The sequence below is a fragment of the Neofelis nebulosa genome, chromosome 4, assembly GCF_028018385.1.
Source record: "Neofelis nebulosa isolate mNeoNeb1 chromosome 4, mNeoNeb1.pri, whole genome shotgun sequence".
In the NCBI taxonomy this organism is placed as follows: Eukaryota; Metazoa; Chordata; class Mammalia; order Carnivora; family Felidae; genus Neofelis; species Neofelis nebulosa.
The window spans coordinates 71,048,856-71,064,470 of NC_080785.1; the positions used below are offsets into that span (position 1 = coordinate 71,048,856).

General features: G+C 38.7%; 1 protein-coding gene across 1 annotated transcript in view; it reads right to left on the reverse strand.

The window, feature by feature from the left end:
• The window catches only part of ASB4 (ankyrin repeat and SOCS box containing 4), a 60,632-nt gene that overhangs the window by 8,253 nt on the left and 36,764 nt on the right, over nucleotides 1-15,615 (reverse strand). The window contains exon 3 of the mRNA XM_058725026.1: nucleotides 4,570-5,060. Within this exon, the coding sequence (XP_058581009.1) occupies nucleotides 4,570-5,060 (491 nt within the window). The remainder of the gene's footprint in view (nucleotides 1-4,569; nucleotides 5,061-15,615) is intronic.

A 15,615-nucleotide genomic window follows, 5' to 3' on the forward strand; every position in this document is an offset into this window, starting at 1 on the left:
TTATTCAACACCCACACCCCCAATTTGGAGAGGAAAAAATTGAAACCAGAGAGGCACATAGTAAAAGGAAGCATGAGAACTTAATCTCAGGTCTTAATCTGAGTTTAGTGTTCTTCCAAATATATTCTGATTACTTTATTTTACTTCTTAGGTAATGGCCAGTGAAATTAATAGTTTAAGGACACAAATCTCATTGCACAGATATTTTGACACAAGAAACAGTCTTTACCATAATTATGTTAGGCTGAATTTTGTTGAAACTTCAAACTAATTCTCTTTTAAATGTAAAGATGTTGCTGCTAACATAAAAATAGCAACTATCCGGAACTCCATAGACATCCTTTTCTAAAAACCTCCAGACAAATCCTTTCTGAAAGGATGATATGTGGTGAGAAGTACATTGGTAATCAATTGATAATCCAAAATACAGATTTAAATGTCAGAGTTACTAGTACAAGGATGATAGCTGAAATTAATCCAAGGCTTGAATCAAAAATATATTTATACTGGAATTATAAAAACAAAAAGCTATAAAAGTATGGAGAAATGAGAAAGCTTGTAATGAGGTTTAGCACATAGTTTCAGGGTTCACTCCGAAAACTGGCCTCTGCTCTGCATTAATTCCCTGGGTGCATTCACTCTACAAGGAAGCCGCACTGGTTACATTTAAAGACAAAATGCTCACATACCCAACACAGGTAATTTGTCTCCAGATATTCCTTACTTTCCCCTTCTGCCAGCACCTTCATCACAGATGACCAACATCTTGCAACACATTACCTACTTCCCAACTAGGGTTTGCAAATTTAACAAATACAGACTGCCAGGTTAAATTTGAATTTCAGATAGACAGCACAGAATTTTCAGTGTAGCCATGTCCCAAACATTGCATGGGACATGTTTATATTAAAGATGACTTATTATATATCTAAAATTCATATTTAACTGAGCATTCTGTATTTTATTCGGCAACACCATTCATAGCCCCTATTCAGAAAAAGTTCCAACTAAGTTATGGCTACAAGAACACCATCCATTCATAGTTCAGGAGCCTAATTCACACACCTGGTGCCTCAATTTGCGCCTGGTATACTCCCATATATCACAGAGAGATAACTTGCCACCTTTCATGAGGCTAAAAAAAAGAATCAAGTAGTTCTTAACCTGCAGTCTTTCAATGCACGAAGTCCAAAGCTCCCACTGCTGTCATTAGGTTTTGCTGACACTGACCACTAAGTTTTCTGCTGACAGAAGATGGTTCTCACAGCAGGAAATGCTCCTCTGAGGAGCCTGACAGCCTCCCAGCTCTCTTCACTGGCACATCAGGATTCTTCCAGAACTAAGACAGTTGGACACACTGTCTTCAGGCTTCAATAATTATTACACTAGGCAACAACAATGATAAAGATCCTTAAGAGACAGCAATCCCCAAGTCATCACAATACACTGATTCCCAGGAACCTTGACCATCAAATGAGAAAGGACTATTGTGGACCCAAAGGGAGAAGATTCTGCTCCTTCTTTGTCAGCCTGGAAAACAGAAGATGCCCAATGAATTTCACTTTCTGTCTCTGGGATCTCTATTCTTTCTTCACTGAGGAACAACTGGACAACAATTTCTTCCCACGCTGGTGGCAACTGGAGACACCTTTGGATACTTCCCCTCATCATCTGACCCCTGAAAGCATAGATTAAAAAACAGATTCAAGATAAATCTCCCTGCCACCCTTCCCCTACAAGTGCCGCCTCTGTAAGCCACGTCAGCAGAGAAACTCTTAAGACTACCTCTGCCCTTTTATGTTGATATATCTGTGCAGAAAAGTACTTAATGATCAAAAAACTTTCTTGTATTCTGGGCTTCATTTGCAGCATTGTTCAACGGCAGAAATCATCCTTCCTTCTCCCAAACCCTCATGTACATTTCCCTCCCCTAGAAAAATGTCTTTCTTGCCCTACAAGAAAACCCAATCTTGGCTCCCTGGGGTGTCACTTCCTTCTGAATTATGCTTTGAGAAAAAAAAAATCAAATGTCCTTTTGTACCCTGGAAAGCAATTGCGGACCCTATAATTCTTTTTTTTTCCCTTATGTAATTTATACATTGGCTTTCAGTGAAATACACCCTCTACAAATTTGCTTTGTATTTGGAAGACAGCATCTTCAGCTCTGACCTTGTTCCTTGTAAATAAGGAAACTGAATTCCCCATCCACATGAGAACAAATCACTTTATCTTCTGGATAAATGAGTCAGTCATTTACTTGTCGTAAAGATGACTCTCTCTTTGGAAAGTCGGGCTGTGGAGTAGTTGTGCTAAATCACTTTGAAGCATCTGCATAGTAAATTGAATAGTTTTTCTTTAGTTTTCCTTTGGAAGGGGGCCAGTGCTCTCACACTGTCTGTTGGGTAGCAACAAAAATGTTTATAATACAAGCCATCAACCGGTAGCCAATTCTATCCTAAATCTCTTTAGCATATGGCTAAACCAGAGGAACTCAGAGAAGCAAAACACAACTAAGAACACACTAACTCTGGATAGTGTCCTTGGAACACATAATCATACACCTATTTTACAGGCTGGTAGAGCCACCAAAGTTAGGCTGGCAGGAGGGACTCCCATAATAGACCCAGTGTGTGTTTTGAGAGGAGGAGTATGAAAGGAAACCATTTTATTGAGCACCACTACTGGGCTGGATGGTTAACATATCTTACTCACTTACTCCTGAGACATTTTTGAAAAGTTGATATTTTTACCTTCATTTTTTAGATGAGGAAATTGAGATCTGAGAGATCAACGACTTGTTCAAACATCACACGGCAAGTAAATGGCCAAGCCAGGACTCATCACTAAGCCTCTGCGTCTAACCTTCTTCACTGTCACCTCTCAGAGGAGTGCCTTTGTGAAAAGAAAGGGACATTCTTCACATTTGCAGGAAAGACTTCTTGCTGGAGAACAGAAGCTCCATGGGAAGGCCCGTTCTCCTTAATCTGGCTCTCAACGGGGAATGAGGAGAGGGTATTCTAGTTACTTTTGCAGAGACCTGTTTCATCCACAGTCAACCAGCAGTGAGTCTCAGACTAAAACTCAATAGTTCGCGTCTGGACAGTCTCACACGTTGTCTCTCCTGGTTGGAAAGGACCCTGTGGGTAAACCAGGCCCAGAGCACTGATTCTACTGATCAAGAAATATGTAATAATAGCAAAGGGATTGCCATCACTTCTTCAATGGTTACCACAGCCCTGGCACAATGCCAACACTCCTAAAATATTATCATTTAATTCTCAAAACAAACTTATGAGAAGGTTATTCTTTTTTTAAAATTGTCTGACTTTATTGATTTACTTTAAAAGAAACAGAGCGAGCAGGAGAAGGGCAGAGAGAGAGAGAAAGAGAATCACAAGCAGGCTCCGCATCATCAGCACGGAGCCCAGTGTAGGGCTTAAAGTCATGAACCACGAGATCATGACTTGAGCTGAAACCAAGAGTCGGGCACTTTACTGACTGAGCCATCCAGGTGCCCCGAGAAAGCTATTATTATTCACAATTAAATGAGGTAGTTACGTTTCTCTGGAAGCTCCATGCCCTTAGTCCCTCTCCATCCTCTTCTATAGAAAGAAGGTGGCCTTAGAACATATATACACAGAAAATTATGTTTCATGGAGTGAGCTGTATTTGAAAGAGATCACTTGTATGTCTTCTGGAAGTTGCACTGTGAAGATGGCCAGCCTAATGAAGTGTGTGTGGGTAAAGAAGATGGACATAGACCAAAGAAGTGGTACTCACAGATGTGGGACTGGGTTGGGGCAGAGACTGCAAAGACTGTCAGTGACTCCAGAGAAAGAGTAAAGAAAGGTTTGCACCATCCCCTGGGCTCTGAAAATACCTGTGTGCTACCAGTAAGATTAATTGCCTTCAAATGTAGGACCGACTCTGCATATTCTTGCCAAGCCATAAGGGCAGAGTGTACCCATTTCACAGGGGAGGCATTTGAAGCTCAGGAGGTTTAGTAATGTATTCAGAGTCAAATTCTTAGGTAAGTGGCAAGACCTCAGTTTGCTTGACCCCAAAGTCTATGCTTCTTTATTCCTGGCATGAATAGCTTGGCTTCTCTAGAATGGATGAGTTACTAGAGACAATGCAGAGATAAAAATTTAAAGCAGGAACAATTCCATGTGTAATTTAAAATATATTCTGCTTAAAAGACGGCGAGTATTTGCCTGTGTAACACTACTGACCTCTCCAGTAGCCTTAAAGTGACCTTCTTATCTCTCTCAATTCAGTCCTGGCAGAAGCTGCTCCCAGTTCACTGGTGCTCACCCAAGACATGGAAAATTATCTGCCACTCTCGTTCTCATTCTTAGCTCTCAGCCCCAGATTTCAAACAAACTTGGACCACGACAAAGTAGCCAGGGTTGTGTGTGCAAATGTGAGGACAGTTGGAATTAGCCCAGAGATTCAAGCCTCAAATAAGCTTGAGTCACCAGAAGAGTTGAGACCAAGCCATCCTTGAAGTCTCTGGGAACCCTGCTGACTACCCTGTTCTATACTTGGCATCTTTAGACATAACCTCACCTTGTGGAACTGTGGAGGGTATATTCGAGCAGCCCCATGGTTCAACAGCAGTTGGTAGCAGATCTCAGGCTGGGCAGCTGGGCGCACAGAGGTGACCTTCAGCACATACTGAATGGCAGCACAGCCATTGATATCCATGAGATTGGCTTCCGCACCAGCCTCCAGCATCATGTGCATGAGCACGTGGTCACAGTTCCAGGCTGCCTTGTGCAGGGGAGATTTGAAGTCGTCATCCCTGGCATTGACCTCAGCTTTGTAGTCCAGCAGCATGCGGCAGATGAGGTGGTGGTCCCTGCTGTACTCCTGCTCTTTAAAGCGGAGGGCCCAGTAGGTGGCGATAGCCAGCGGGGTCTCCATGTGGGCGTTCACACTGTCCACGATGGCACCGTGCTCCACGTAGAAGGCCACCAGCTCAGGGAGGCCGAAGTGGGCAGCTGTGTGCAAGGGCGTCTCCTCATCCTGGTTGTTCGTCTTCATGTTCACGTTGGCCCCTAGAAAGGGAGATTGAGGAAGACAATTTCGCAAACATATTTTGCCATTATTTCCCAAGTTCAAGAGACTTTTCTCACCGCCTCCCTTTCAACCTCTGATTGCCTTACGGGATCAGTTCTTTCCAGGGTAACTTGGTCTCCTGGGAAACCAGGCGTTTGAAACAACAGTGCCATCTTCTGGACAATCAGCAAATGTACCGGGGTTGGGTAGGGGTAGGGAGAGAAGGGAGGATGTCTGCAGAAAAGCTGGGGGTAATTCTTACCCCAGATGGATGGGGAAATACAGAGTGATTCCTATAACTAAATAGCTTTTATCGATAAGGTAGCAAATATCATTGAAAAGAAAGTTTATATTGCAACCTTTGAAGCTCAGACAGTTGGTTTTAAAAATCATCAATTTCTTTGCATATTTCACAAAATCCTGTTCTTCTTTTTCAAAGCTGGGAAACCTGAAAGTTTGGTCCAAGCAAACTTTAGTGTTGTGGAACTTGCCCAGCTCTGACTGAAAACAGCAGGTACCAGAGCCACTCAAGTGCAAGGCCCCCTTGGGGTACACTGGAGAAAAACAAAAAGCACAAACACTGACCACCAAACTAGCCTAAAAGGTCATATTTTGCTTGGAAAGGGGTAGAAGCCAGTATAATAGAAATACTCATTGAAAGAAAGACAGTGACTTCAAGACATATTTGATTTATGGTTGATAATGGCTGTTACAAATACAAATTTGCAGTATTTGGAACGTCCCACAGAAATTATTTAACCAAACCCACTTATCCAACACACCAGGAAAGTGAGGTGAATTTTATTTTTCTGATAGAGAATGTTAAGTACTAAAATGGTCAACTTAAGAGCCTGAAATTTTCTTCCTTGCCTAATTTAATGGAGTGAACGCGATGACCCCTGGGGGCCTACTCTATAATCAATTCTACTGGAAATTTTTATAGCTACTTCAAGTACAAATCTGGAAAGGTATTATTATTACGATTACTACTATTATTATTATTATTTCAGCAGCTAAGATTTACTATGTACTTACCATGTGCAGCATTCTGAGCTAAATGTTTTCCATATAGTGCCTTATCGAATCTTTTTAGCAACCCTTTACAATAGGGGCAATTTTTATCCTATTTTTACAGATGAAGAAATTTGTACTTAGAGAGGCTAATAATTCCCTCAAGCTAAGAAGCAGTAGAACGGAGGTTTGAAAGCAGACAGCCTGGCTCTGAAATCTCTTACTACTGTACTATTCTACCTCATTTTTCTAGAAGTCTTTTCTGTGCATTGCTCTCTTTTGGTATTTGAAAACTTGAAAGTAGTGGAGAAATCACATTGTATTTTGTTAATTTTTTAAAAATTGGTTTTTCATGGATTGCTCCTTTATGCCTTTTTTTATGGCATCCTCTGGTCACATGGAAACTGCTTGAGAAAGGCAATACTCCCACAAACATGCTCAGTATCCTATACAAAATCAACCCCCCGGTGAGGTTTCTGAAAGCACATTGTTCTATAAACTCCGAGGCTACCTGTACTCCCAACTTGCAGAAAGCAGAATTCTAACCAAAGACGGTCTCTTACAGAGTCATCTGCGTTCATCAGTATTCCACCCCTGAGAAATTCTGGGTCAGGTGTCTTTCCAGGTCAGCCCTTCTCTGCTCTGTAGGGAAATGGAGTGAATAAGAATGTCTTCCCAAAAGCCAAATGTGGGGTCACTTCAGACACTGGAGAATTTCCAGTAAGGAAAGGAATCAAAGGGTCAGAATGAAATTTTTACAGGCCAACTTGGAACAAACCACATCCTTTATTTTTTAATGTACTTGGACATTTACAATTGATCCTTGACCTGTTGGTACAACTAGATGTGCTGCATAGTTTTCTTTTCTGAATAGGCGATCTTTATTTTTATATTTGAATTGTATCTTTGAGTGTAACTTTTCCAGAGAATATATAAAGTAGGATGATTTCTTTTTTATTTTAGATTTTGTGATTTATTCAAGAAATTAGACACCATAAATATAAATTCTTGGAACCTTTTTAAAAATATTCTTAATGTAAAAATACAATGTAGGGGCCCTTGCGAGGCTCAGTAGACTGAGCATCCGACTTCAGCTCAGGTAATGATCTCATGGTTCGTGAGTTCGAGCCTTGCGGTGGGTTCTGCGCTGACAGCTGAGAGCCTGGAACCTGCTTCAGTTTCTGTGTCTTCCTCTCTCTCTCTGCCCCTTCCCCGCTTGTGCTCTCTCTCTCTCTTTCTTTCAAAAATAAATAAATACACATTAAAAAAAAGAAGAAAGAAAGCAAATACAATGTGTTAGTTGCCTAGCACTGCCGTAATAACAAAGTGCCACAAACTAGGTTGCTTAAACAATGGAAATTTATTCACAGTTCTTGAGACGGGAAATCTGAAATTAAGGTGTCGGCAAGGTTGGTTCCTCGTGAGGGCTTTAAGGGAGACTCTGGGTCGTGCCTCTCCTAGCTTCTGGGGATGGCTGGCAATCCTTGGTGTTCTTGGTTTATAGGTGTATCACTCCAACGTCTGTCTTCATCTTCCCATGGCCTTGTGTCTGTCTCTGCGTTTTCACATGGCTATCTTCTTATAAGGACGCCAGTCATACTGTGGTAGAGGCACATCCTGCTCCTACTCAGCTAATTACATCTGCAACAACCCTATTTCCAAACAAGATCACATGCTGAAGTACTGGGGATTAGCACTTCAACATACAGTGAAACCTTGGTTTGCAAGCATAATTGGTTCCAGAAACATGCTTGTAATCCAAAGCAGTCATGTATCAAAGTAAATTTCAAGAACCATTGGCTTGGTTGTGATCATGTGATGTTAGGCGTCATGTACTACTCATATTACAAGACATCACTCGTTTATCAAGTTAAAATTTATTAGAAATGTTTGCTCATCTTGCAGAACACTCACAGAACAAGTTACTTACAATCCAAGTTTTACTTTATCTTCTTTTGGGGAAGTGGGGCTAAGATTCAACCCGTAACATAAAACATGCATTACATAATATATAAAGATATGTATGTATAGTTTTTTAAAATATTGTAAAGCCATCACCCACAGAGTCATATTCCAGTCAAGAAATGAAACACCTCCCAGAGCCAGAGAAGACCTCCACTTTCCTGCTGTCTTTCCCCATTGCCAGAGGAACCTAATATGCGTTTCTTTAGAGTTTTGCTACCTTTTTATATATCTCTAAACAAGATAGTTTCATTTTTTTGAACTTTATATAGATGAAATAATAAACACATATTCTTCTATGACTTGCTTCTTTCATTCAACATTATGTTTGTGAAAATAAGCTATGTTGTGATGTTTAGCTGTCTTTTGTTCATTTTATTGTGTTCGGTCTCACTGCGCAAGAAATTCACAATTTATCCATCCTACTGGGTATTGGAAATTTCTAGTTTCAGGCTATTGCCATTACTGCCGCTGTGAGCATTCTTGTACATTCTTGTACCCTGGTGCTCATGGGTAGGATTTTCCCTGGGTTCCATACCTATGAATGGAATTATATGATCATTGGGTATGCATATCTTCAACTTCATTAGATAGTGTTAGGCAGGTCCAGTTTATGCTTTCATAAGCCATGCGTGAGGGTTCTTATGCCATATTCTCATGCATGTTTGGTATTTTTGGTCTCTTTAATTTTAGCCAATCTGCTGCGTACATAGTAATATGTCATTGGGTTTAAATGTTTGTTTCCCTAATTAACAATTAATTTAGACAAATTTAAATATTTTTATTGACCAATACTGCCTTTTGTTTACTCTTCTAAGCATTTCCATGTTGTTATAGAATTACTTTAAATGTCATTTAAAAATAACTACATAACAGTAACTACATAACTCCATGCAGTGAGTTTACCCAACTGTTGGATAAGAAGATTTTTTCCAAAATTTTGATCTTATAATTAATGCTACAAGTAATAAATTTGTATGAAAATTTTAGGATTATTTCTTTGGCATAAATTCCCTCACACACACACACACACACACAGAATCATTAAGCTGAAATGTGTGAACTGTTTTAAAGACTTTTATGAATAATTGTTAAAAGTTATATAACTCATTGATGTATAGCAGTGATATTTCACTCATCAGTATGTTGTTATATAATTTTAATTTTTTTTAATAGATTGTAAGTAAAAATGATCTTCTTTACAAAAAATCTAGGGGTGCCTGGATGGCTCTGTTCGTTAAGCGTCTGACCTCTTCATCATCTCGAGGTTCATGAGTTCAAGCCCTGTTTCGGGTTCTGTGCTGACAGCTCAGAGCTTGGAGCCTGCTTCAGATTCTGTGTCTTCCTCTCTCTCTGTTCCTCCACTGCTCATGCTCTGTGTCTCTTTCAAAAATAATAAACATTAAAACATTTTTTTTAATCTAAATGCATTTGATTATTAGAGTGTGAACACTTTTTCTGTAATTATCAACTAGTGGTATTTCTTCTTTAGTTAATTGTCCAGAGTTTTGTTCTTTTATACATTAAATACTTTCTGCTTTGTTTACATTTATAGGACTCCGTCATTAAATTAAGATGTAGGCCGGGGCGCCTGGGTGGCGCAGTCGGTTAAGCGTCCGACTTCAGCCAGGTCACGATCTCGCGGTCCGTGAGTTCGAGCCCCGCGTCAGGCTCTGGGCTGATGGCTCGGAGCCTGGAGCCTGTTTCCGATTCTGTGTCTCCCTCTCTCTCTGCCCCTCCCCCGTTCATGCTCTGTCTCTCTCTGTCCCAAAAAATAAATAAAAAACGTTGAAAAAAAAAAAAAAATTTCAAAAAAAAAATAAATTAAGATGTAGGCCTACATTATCATAATCGCTATAAATTTTGTAACCGACTTTTTTGCTTTTTATTAAACACAATGATGTTAACTTTCTTTTTTTAAATATTAGAATGTGTTGTACCTCTCAGAGGTAGCATTGCTATCCAGATTAATTATAATTTTTTATAGCTTTTTATAGATTTTTAAAATATTTAACATTTGATTCATCTGAAACTTATTTTGGTGTAGACAACAATTTAGGAAGAATTGACATTCTTAAAATATAGACCCTCTTCATACAGAAATCTGGTCTATTTCTCCAAATGGTTTTCTTTTTTTTCAACAATTTTTAATGTTTATTTTCAAGAGACAAAGAGAGACCGAGTGCTAACAGTGGAGGGGCAGAGAGAGAGGGAGACACAGAATCTGAAGCAGGCTCCAGGCTCTGAGCTGTCAGCACAGAGCCCAACACAGGGCTCAAACTCACACACTACGAGATCATGACCCGAGCCGAAGTCAGAGGCCTAACCGACTGAGCCACCCAGGTACCCCTCCAAATGGTTTTCTTTTACACTCTGTAAATTACACTTCCCAAAAATTTGTAGCAATTTTCATTCTAGTGGATAAATTATTTCATCCTGGGGTAAATTGTTTCTGGAGTAAAGTAACTTTTAATGAGAGAAGGCCTTTCAAGAACCTTTTAATTTATGCAAGGTGATCTTCAGAAGTACTCTGGAATGGTAGCAAAAGAGATAGACACAAATTTTAATTATTACTGCTTGATAAAGAACAAGAACTTTTCAGATTCTGTCTGTGGGCAAAAAAGACAGATATTTGTGTACACTAAGAATGGGATGAAGAGAGGAGATAGAATAAGAATTTGAACAGAAAGAGTGATTGCTGGCCACAAAAATGACCAAGGATGGCCCTAGGGAAAAAGATAATGCTGCAGCCAGGATTACAGAGGGACATAGTGCCAGTCAATACTAAATTTTTTTTCTGTTCTCCCATAGCATGTGAAAGTTTTCTTTCATTACTCTCCAACGAATAGAATCAATTTCATCAATTTCATCACATTTTCTTCTTTTTTTTTTTTCCCCCAAATAAATTTAAATTGCCTCTCAGTGCCCTTTTGTTATATTGCCCAATCATCAGTGCTTAGTCACCATGGTGGCTCCCTCTGCTGGACTTTGCTTCTCCCTACAGGCTATAACGGCTGTCAGAAGCATCCTCTCCAAAGCATCCACATTCCCCCCAATTTCTGTTACTTCAAGAGCTGCATAAGCGTGAGAGCAGAGAGCAAGTCTCTGTCACTGCACTGCAGAAACTCACTTGTCTATCTTCCCAGACTCAGGGAATCCACATCGCCCACCATATCCCCAAGCCAGCCCCTGACTTCCTTCTGTTCTAATGGATTTAATTTCTCAAAAAGCCTGTGTGTGAGTGGGGAGATCCGAGGTGAGGTGAAGGACAAGGCCAGGCCAGCATGTCTCAACCCTTTATGACATCCTTCCCAATTCTTCAAGGAAATGCTGACAATAACATCCACCTTCGTATGTAGTCTTCTAAAAATAAATATAATGCCTTGCTAACCTCTACAGGCAAAATGAAAGTACTTTCTAATAATCAACACTACCTAGTTGTGATTATTATACATACTATAAATAAAGTATAATGATGCAGTATAAAGTCAATATGTTAATGACTATACTGAAGGCCATAATGAAATAGTGATTTGCTTGAACCCATATGTAGAACCTAACAGCTACGAATTTGAACCGACACAGGTATTTTGTATTGTAATTCAAATGCCACAAAGGTCATTGCCATAATGAATGTTATTCCAAAATGAGGAAAAACATTGGTAAAGTTCTGAATAAATCGAAGCCCAATCTTGCCCTCATTTATACCATAACTGCTTTCTTGAAAATATTCATACTTATTTACAATTCAAAGGTATTTTGTACTTATATGCACAATGGGGTTAGGTTAAAAATCTGTGTTACTACATCTAAATATCTAGTATTATATCAGCACCAAATCTAAGATGTGTTACACATTATGAAATAATTCAAACATACAGAAAAAATTGTGAAAATATTATAACAGACAAATATATATCACTGCCCATATTTGACAGATAATAATTTTTGCCATATTTTCTTTAGCTTTATTTTTTCCAAGACGAAATTTTATAGAAAAAAAATCCAGCTCATTTCTCCTTTCTTTCCTTTCTTTCTCCACCAGAATAACTACTATCCTAAAGTTGGTTTTTGTCATCCCCATGCAAATTTTCTTTCTTTTGTAACTCATATGTTTACCCATAGACCGTATATATACTATTATTTTGTGTTCATAAAAACTATATAAATGGTATTTCACTTTTCAACCTGTTTTTATTAGTCAACATTATGATTTTTTTATTTATTTTTAAATGTTTGTTTATTTTTGAAAGAGAGAGAGAGAGACAGAGTAAGAGCAGGGTAGGGGCAGAGAGAGAGGGAGACACAGAATCTGAGGCGGGCTCCAGACTCTTAACTGTTAGCACAGAGCCCAATGCAGGGCTTGAACCCATGAACTGTGAAATCTTGACCCTAGCCAAAGTCAGACACTTAACTGAGCCACACAGACGCCCCAACATTATGTTTTTGAGTGGAGAGCTGATTTTTTCACATCAGCTGCTGAATAGCTTCCCAGTATATAATTAAACTACAGCTTAGTTAAACTTAAACTACCTCTACTAAAGACAGTTGCTAAACTCTTTCATAATAACAATATTTTTTAGATCGTGCAGGAATTTCTTGAGAGAGAGAATTAGAATTACTGGGTACCAATGTATGAGCACTTTTAACTAGATTAGATTATACTCACCAGTGGTTATACCATTTTATATATCCATCAATAGAGTTGAAAGGTTCAGTATCACTTCTAACACTTGATAGTATCAAACTCTTTAATGTTTATCAATTAGATGGTGCAACACGGTATCTTTTTTACTTCATTTGCATTACTCCTGGTTGCCAACAAAGTTGAGAGTCTTCTCATAAGTTTGCAGGCAACAAGATTCCCACTTATATTAATTGCTTCTTCATAGCCTCTGCCCATTTTTCATTGGGTTGTTTGTGTTTTTCTTATTTATTTTCAGGATATAAGTAAGATCCTTATGGAGATAATGGTAAAGATTTGATCAAAGGCAAAGGACTTCAATTAAGTGGGACGTTTTGCTCTGTTCATGGATAGAGAGATTCAGCATTGTAAGGATGCCAAGACTTCCTGAGTTAATCTATAAATTCAATGCCATCCAAACATTTTTTTCATAGAACTTGCACAGAGTAAAGAGCACATCAATTTTGGAAAACAAAAGTAAAAAGAATGAGAAGGAAAGAAGATTGTGAAGAAGGGGAACTTATCCTACCAGATATCCCTGCAAATTGTAATTAAAACAATGTAGGATCGATGCATAGAAAGATAACTAAACCAGTGAAACAGAATGGAGAGCTTAGAAACAAACCTATATACAGAAAGCATCTGTAAAGCATCTTCAAGTTTACAATAAAAAGTTAAAATATTTCTTGGTTTTAGCTTTGATGGCATATTTGATATTCTTTTTTAAATATTTTAATCTAGTATCATTGTAACAGAAAAAACCTACATGTAAGCAAAAAAGAAAACACTCTATTATTTTAACTTCCTTTTCTTTTTTTAATTTTAGGAGAAGGGCAATGTCACCATCTTTCCTTGAAGATTTGGCTAAATTTCTTTCATGCTTACATATCCTGATGTATCTTTTTCTGCTTTTGTTTCTAAGCTTTCTCATTTTACATTAGATTACTTTTACAAGGTATACATTACTGGATTTTTTAAAAATCAGTAATAGAGTATGCCTTTGCATAAGTAATTTAAATAAACTTTTGTCACTCATCAGCCATATGTCTTTAAACCACACTGCCCCTATGAGCAGCAGGTGCTGGGAACCAAAATAAAGGAATACATGCGACCTGTTTTCATAGACCCATCTTCTTCAATAAATTTATGACATAGATTCCTTTCAGATTAACTTACTTTCATTAGATAAGTTTTTATTATGTTTTTATTAAACCATAAGGTACGTGTTTAAAAACGTCAGAAGTATAGAAGACCTTGATTGACAATTTCATTTGTGCATTTACAAAGACACATCTTTTTTTTTTTTTTAATATTTATTTATTTTTGAGAGAGAGAGAGGGAACAAGCATACACACGCACAAGCAGGAGAGGGGCAGAAAGAGAGGGGGACAGATGATCTGAAGTGGGCTCTGTGCTGACAGAAAGCCCAATGCAGGGCTCCAACTCTGAACCACGAGATCAGGACCTGAGCCGAAGTTCAGCACCTAACTGACTGACCGGCCCCCCTACAAACACACCTCTTTTAACTATATTTGTTTTTAGATCTTTTGGCAGTTATTCCCATAACTCCAGCTAACTTCCTTTTTATCATTTGTTATCAAATTTAGAGGGAATTCTTTACTGTCTGATATAAAAGGCAAGTTTTTGTTTATTTGTACTAATCCTTTTCTTTTTTTTTTTATTTAAAACACTTTTAAATGTTTATTTATTTTTGGAGGAGAAAAAGAGCGTGAGTGGGGGAGGGGCAGAGAAGGAGGGAGACACAGAATCCGAAGCAGGCTCCAGGCTGTGAGCTGTCAGCCCAGTGCCTGACATAGAGCTCAAACTCACAAACTGTGAGATCATGACCTGAGCCAAAGTCGGATGCTTAACCGACTGAGCCACCCAGGCGCCCCATAATCCTTCCTCTTTTCAATGTTTGATCTTTTCATCAATTTTTAATTCTTCTGCTGGAATATTAAAACTTTTTTGCACCTAAGTCTCTGCCATTGAATTCGTTACGTTAGCTCCACCACGTGCTTTATGAAATGAGGTTATCTCCAAGCTATCTCCCTCCTACACTTACATGCTTCATTTCTGACAGCCACAATTTATATTGTCAAAGCTGTAAGGTTATTATATTCAGTTCTGCAAACCTCAATCTAGTCTTCAGGGTTTTGTCCATGGTTACTGATAAAAGTTTTCAACCAATAAACAGTATTTAAATGATTATGACTTAGAAGTTGAGGTCATTTTGGCCTCTAACTAAAAATGCAGAAACATGAGCCATGTTGCAATGCAACTGGTAATCCCCAACCACGGCTGGCTTTGCACAGAACCCCTCACCCGGAAGGGCGCCGCATTTGGTTTAATGCTTTATTGTCACCATCTTTGAAATTCTTAGTTGTTTTTTTTTTTTTTTTTTTAATAAGAGGCCTGCATTTTCATTTTGCATTAGACCCAACGAATTATGCAGTCTGTCCTTTTCTCAGCCCACACCCAAAAAATCAATTTGAGTCCTTACAACCAGTGCATGATATGTTATGAATCCCTTACACAAGTGGGAAAGTTTTATTTGACTACCTGCGACCTAAGAAAGGAAAAAAAGGCAAGTTAGTAAGTAAACTTAAAATGTCACCTGCTGCCTGAAAAGTTTCACCTCAGTTAGAGCATACTGCCGTCCGGCAAATGGTGAGCTGGCCCACATGTTCAGGGAAATCAACATGGTGGAATAGGTGACCAGTGTGTGTCCTGTAGGACAGCAAGGAAAATAGGAAACTCATCCCTTGTTTATCCTACCTACCATTGGCCCCCACGTTCCTCAAATTTATTAATCGTATCTGGGGTTGTTAATCTTGGGTTTATTTACAAAAATGATAAAAGAGATCCTTCTAAAACAATTTTGACTAAGGCATTTG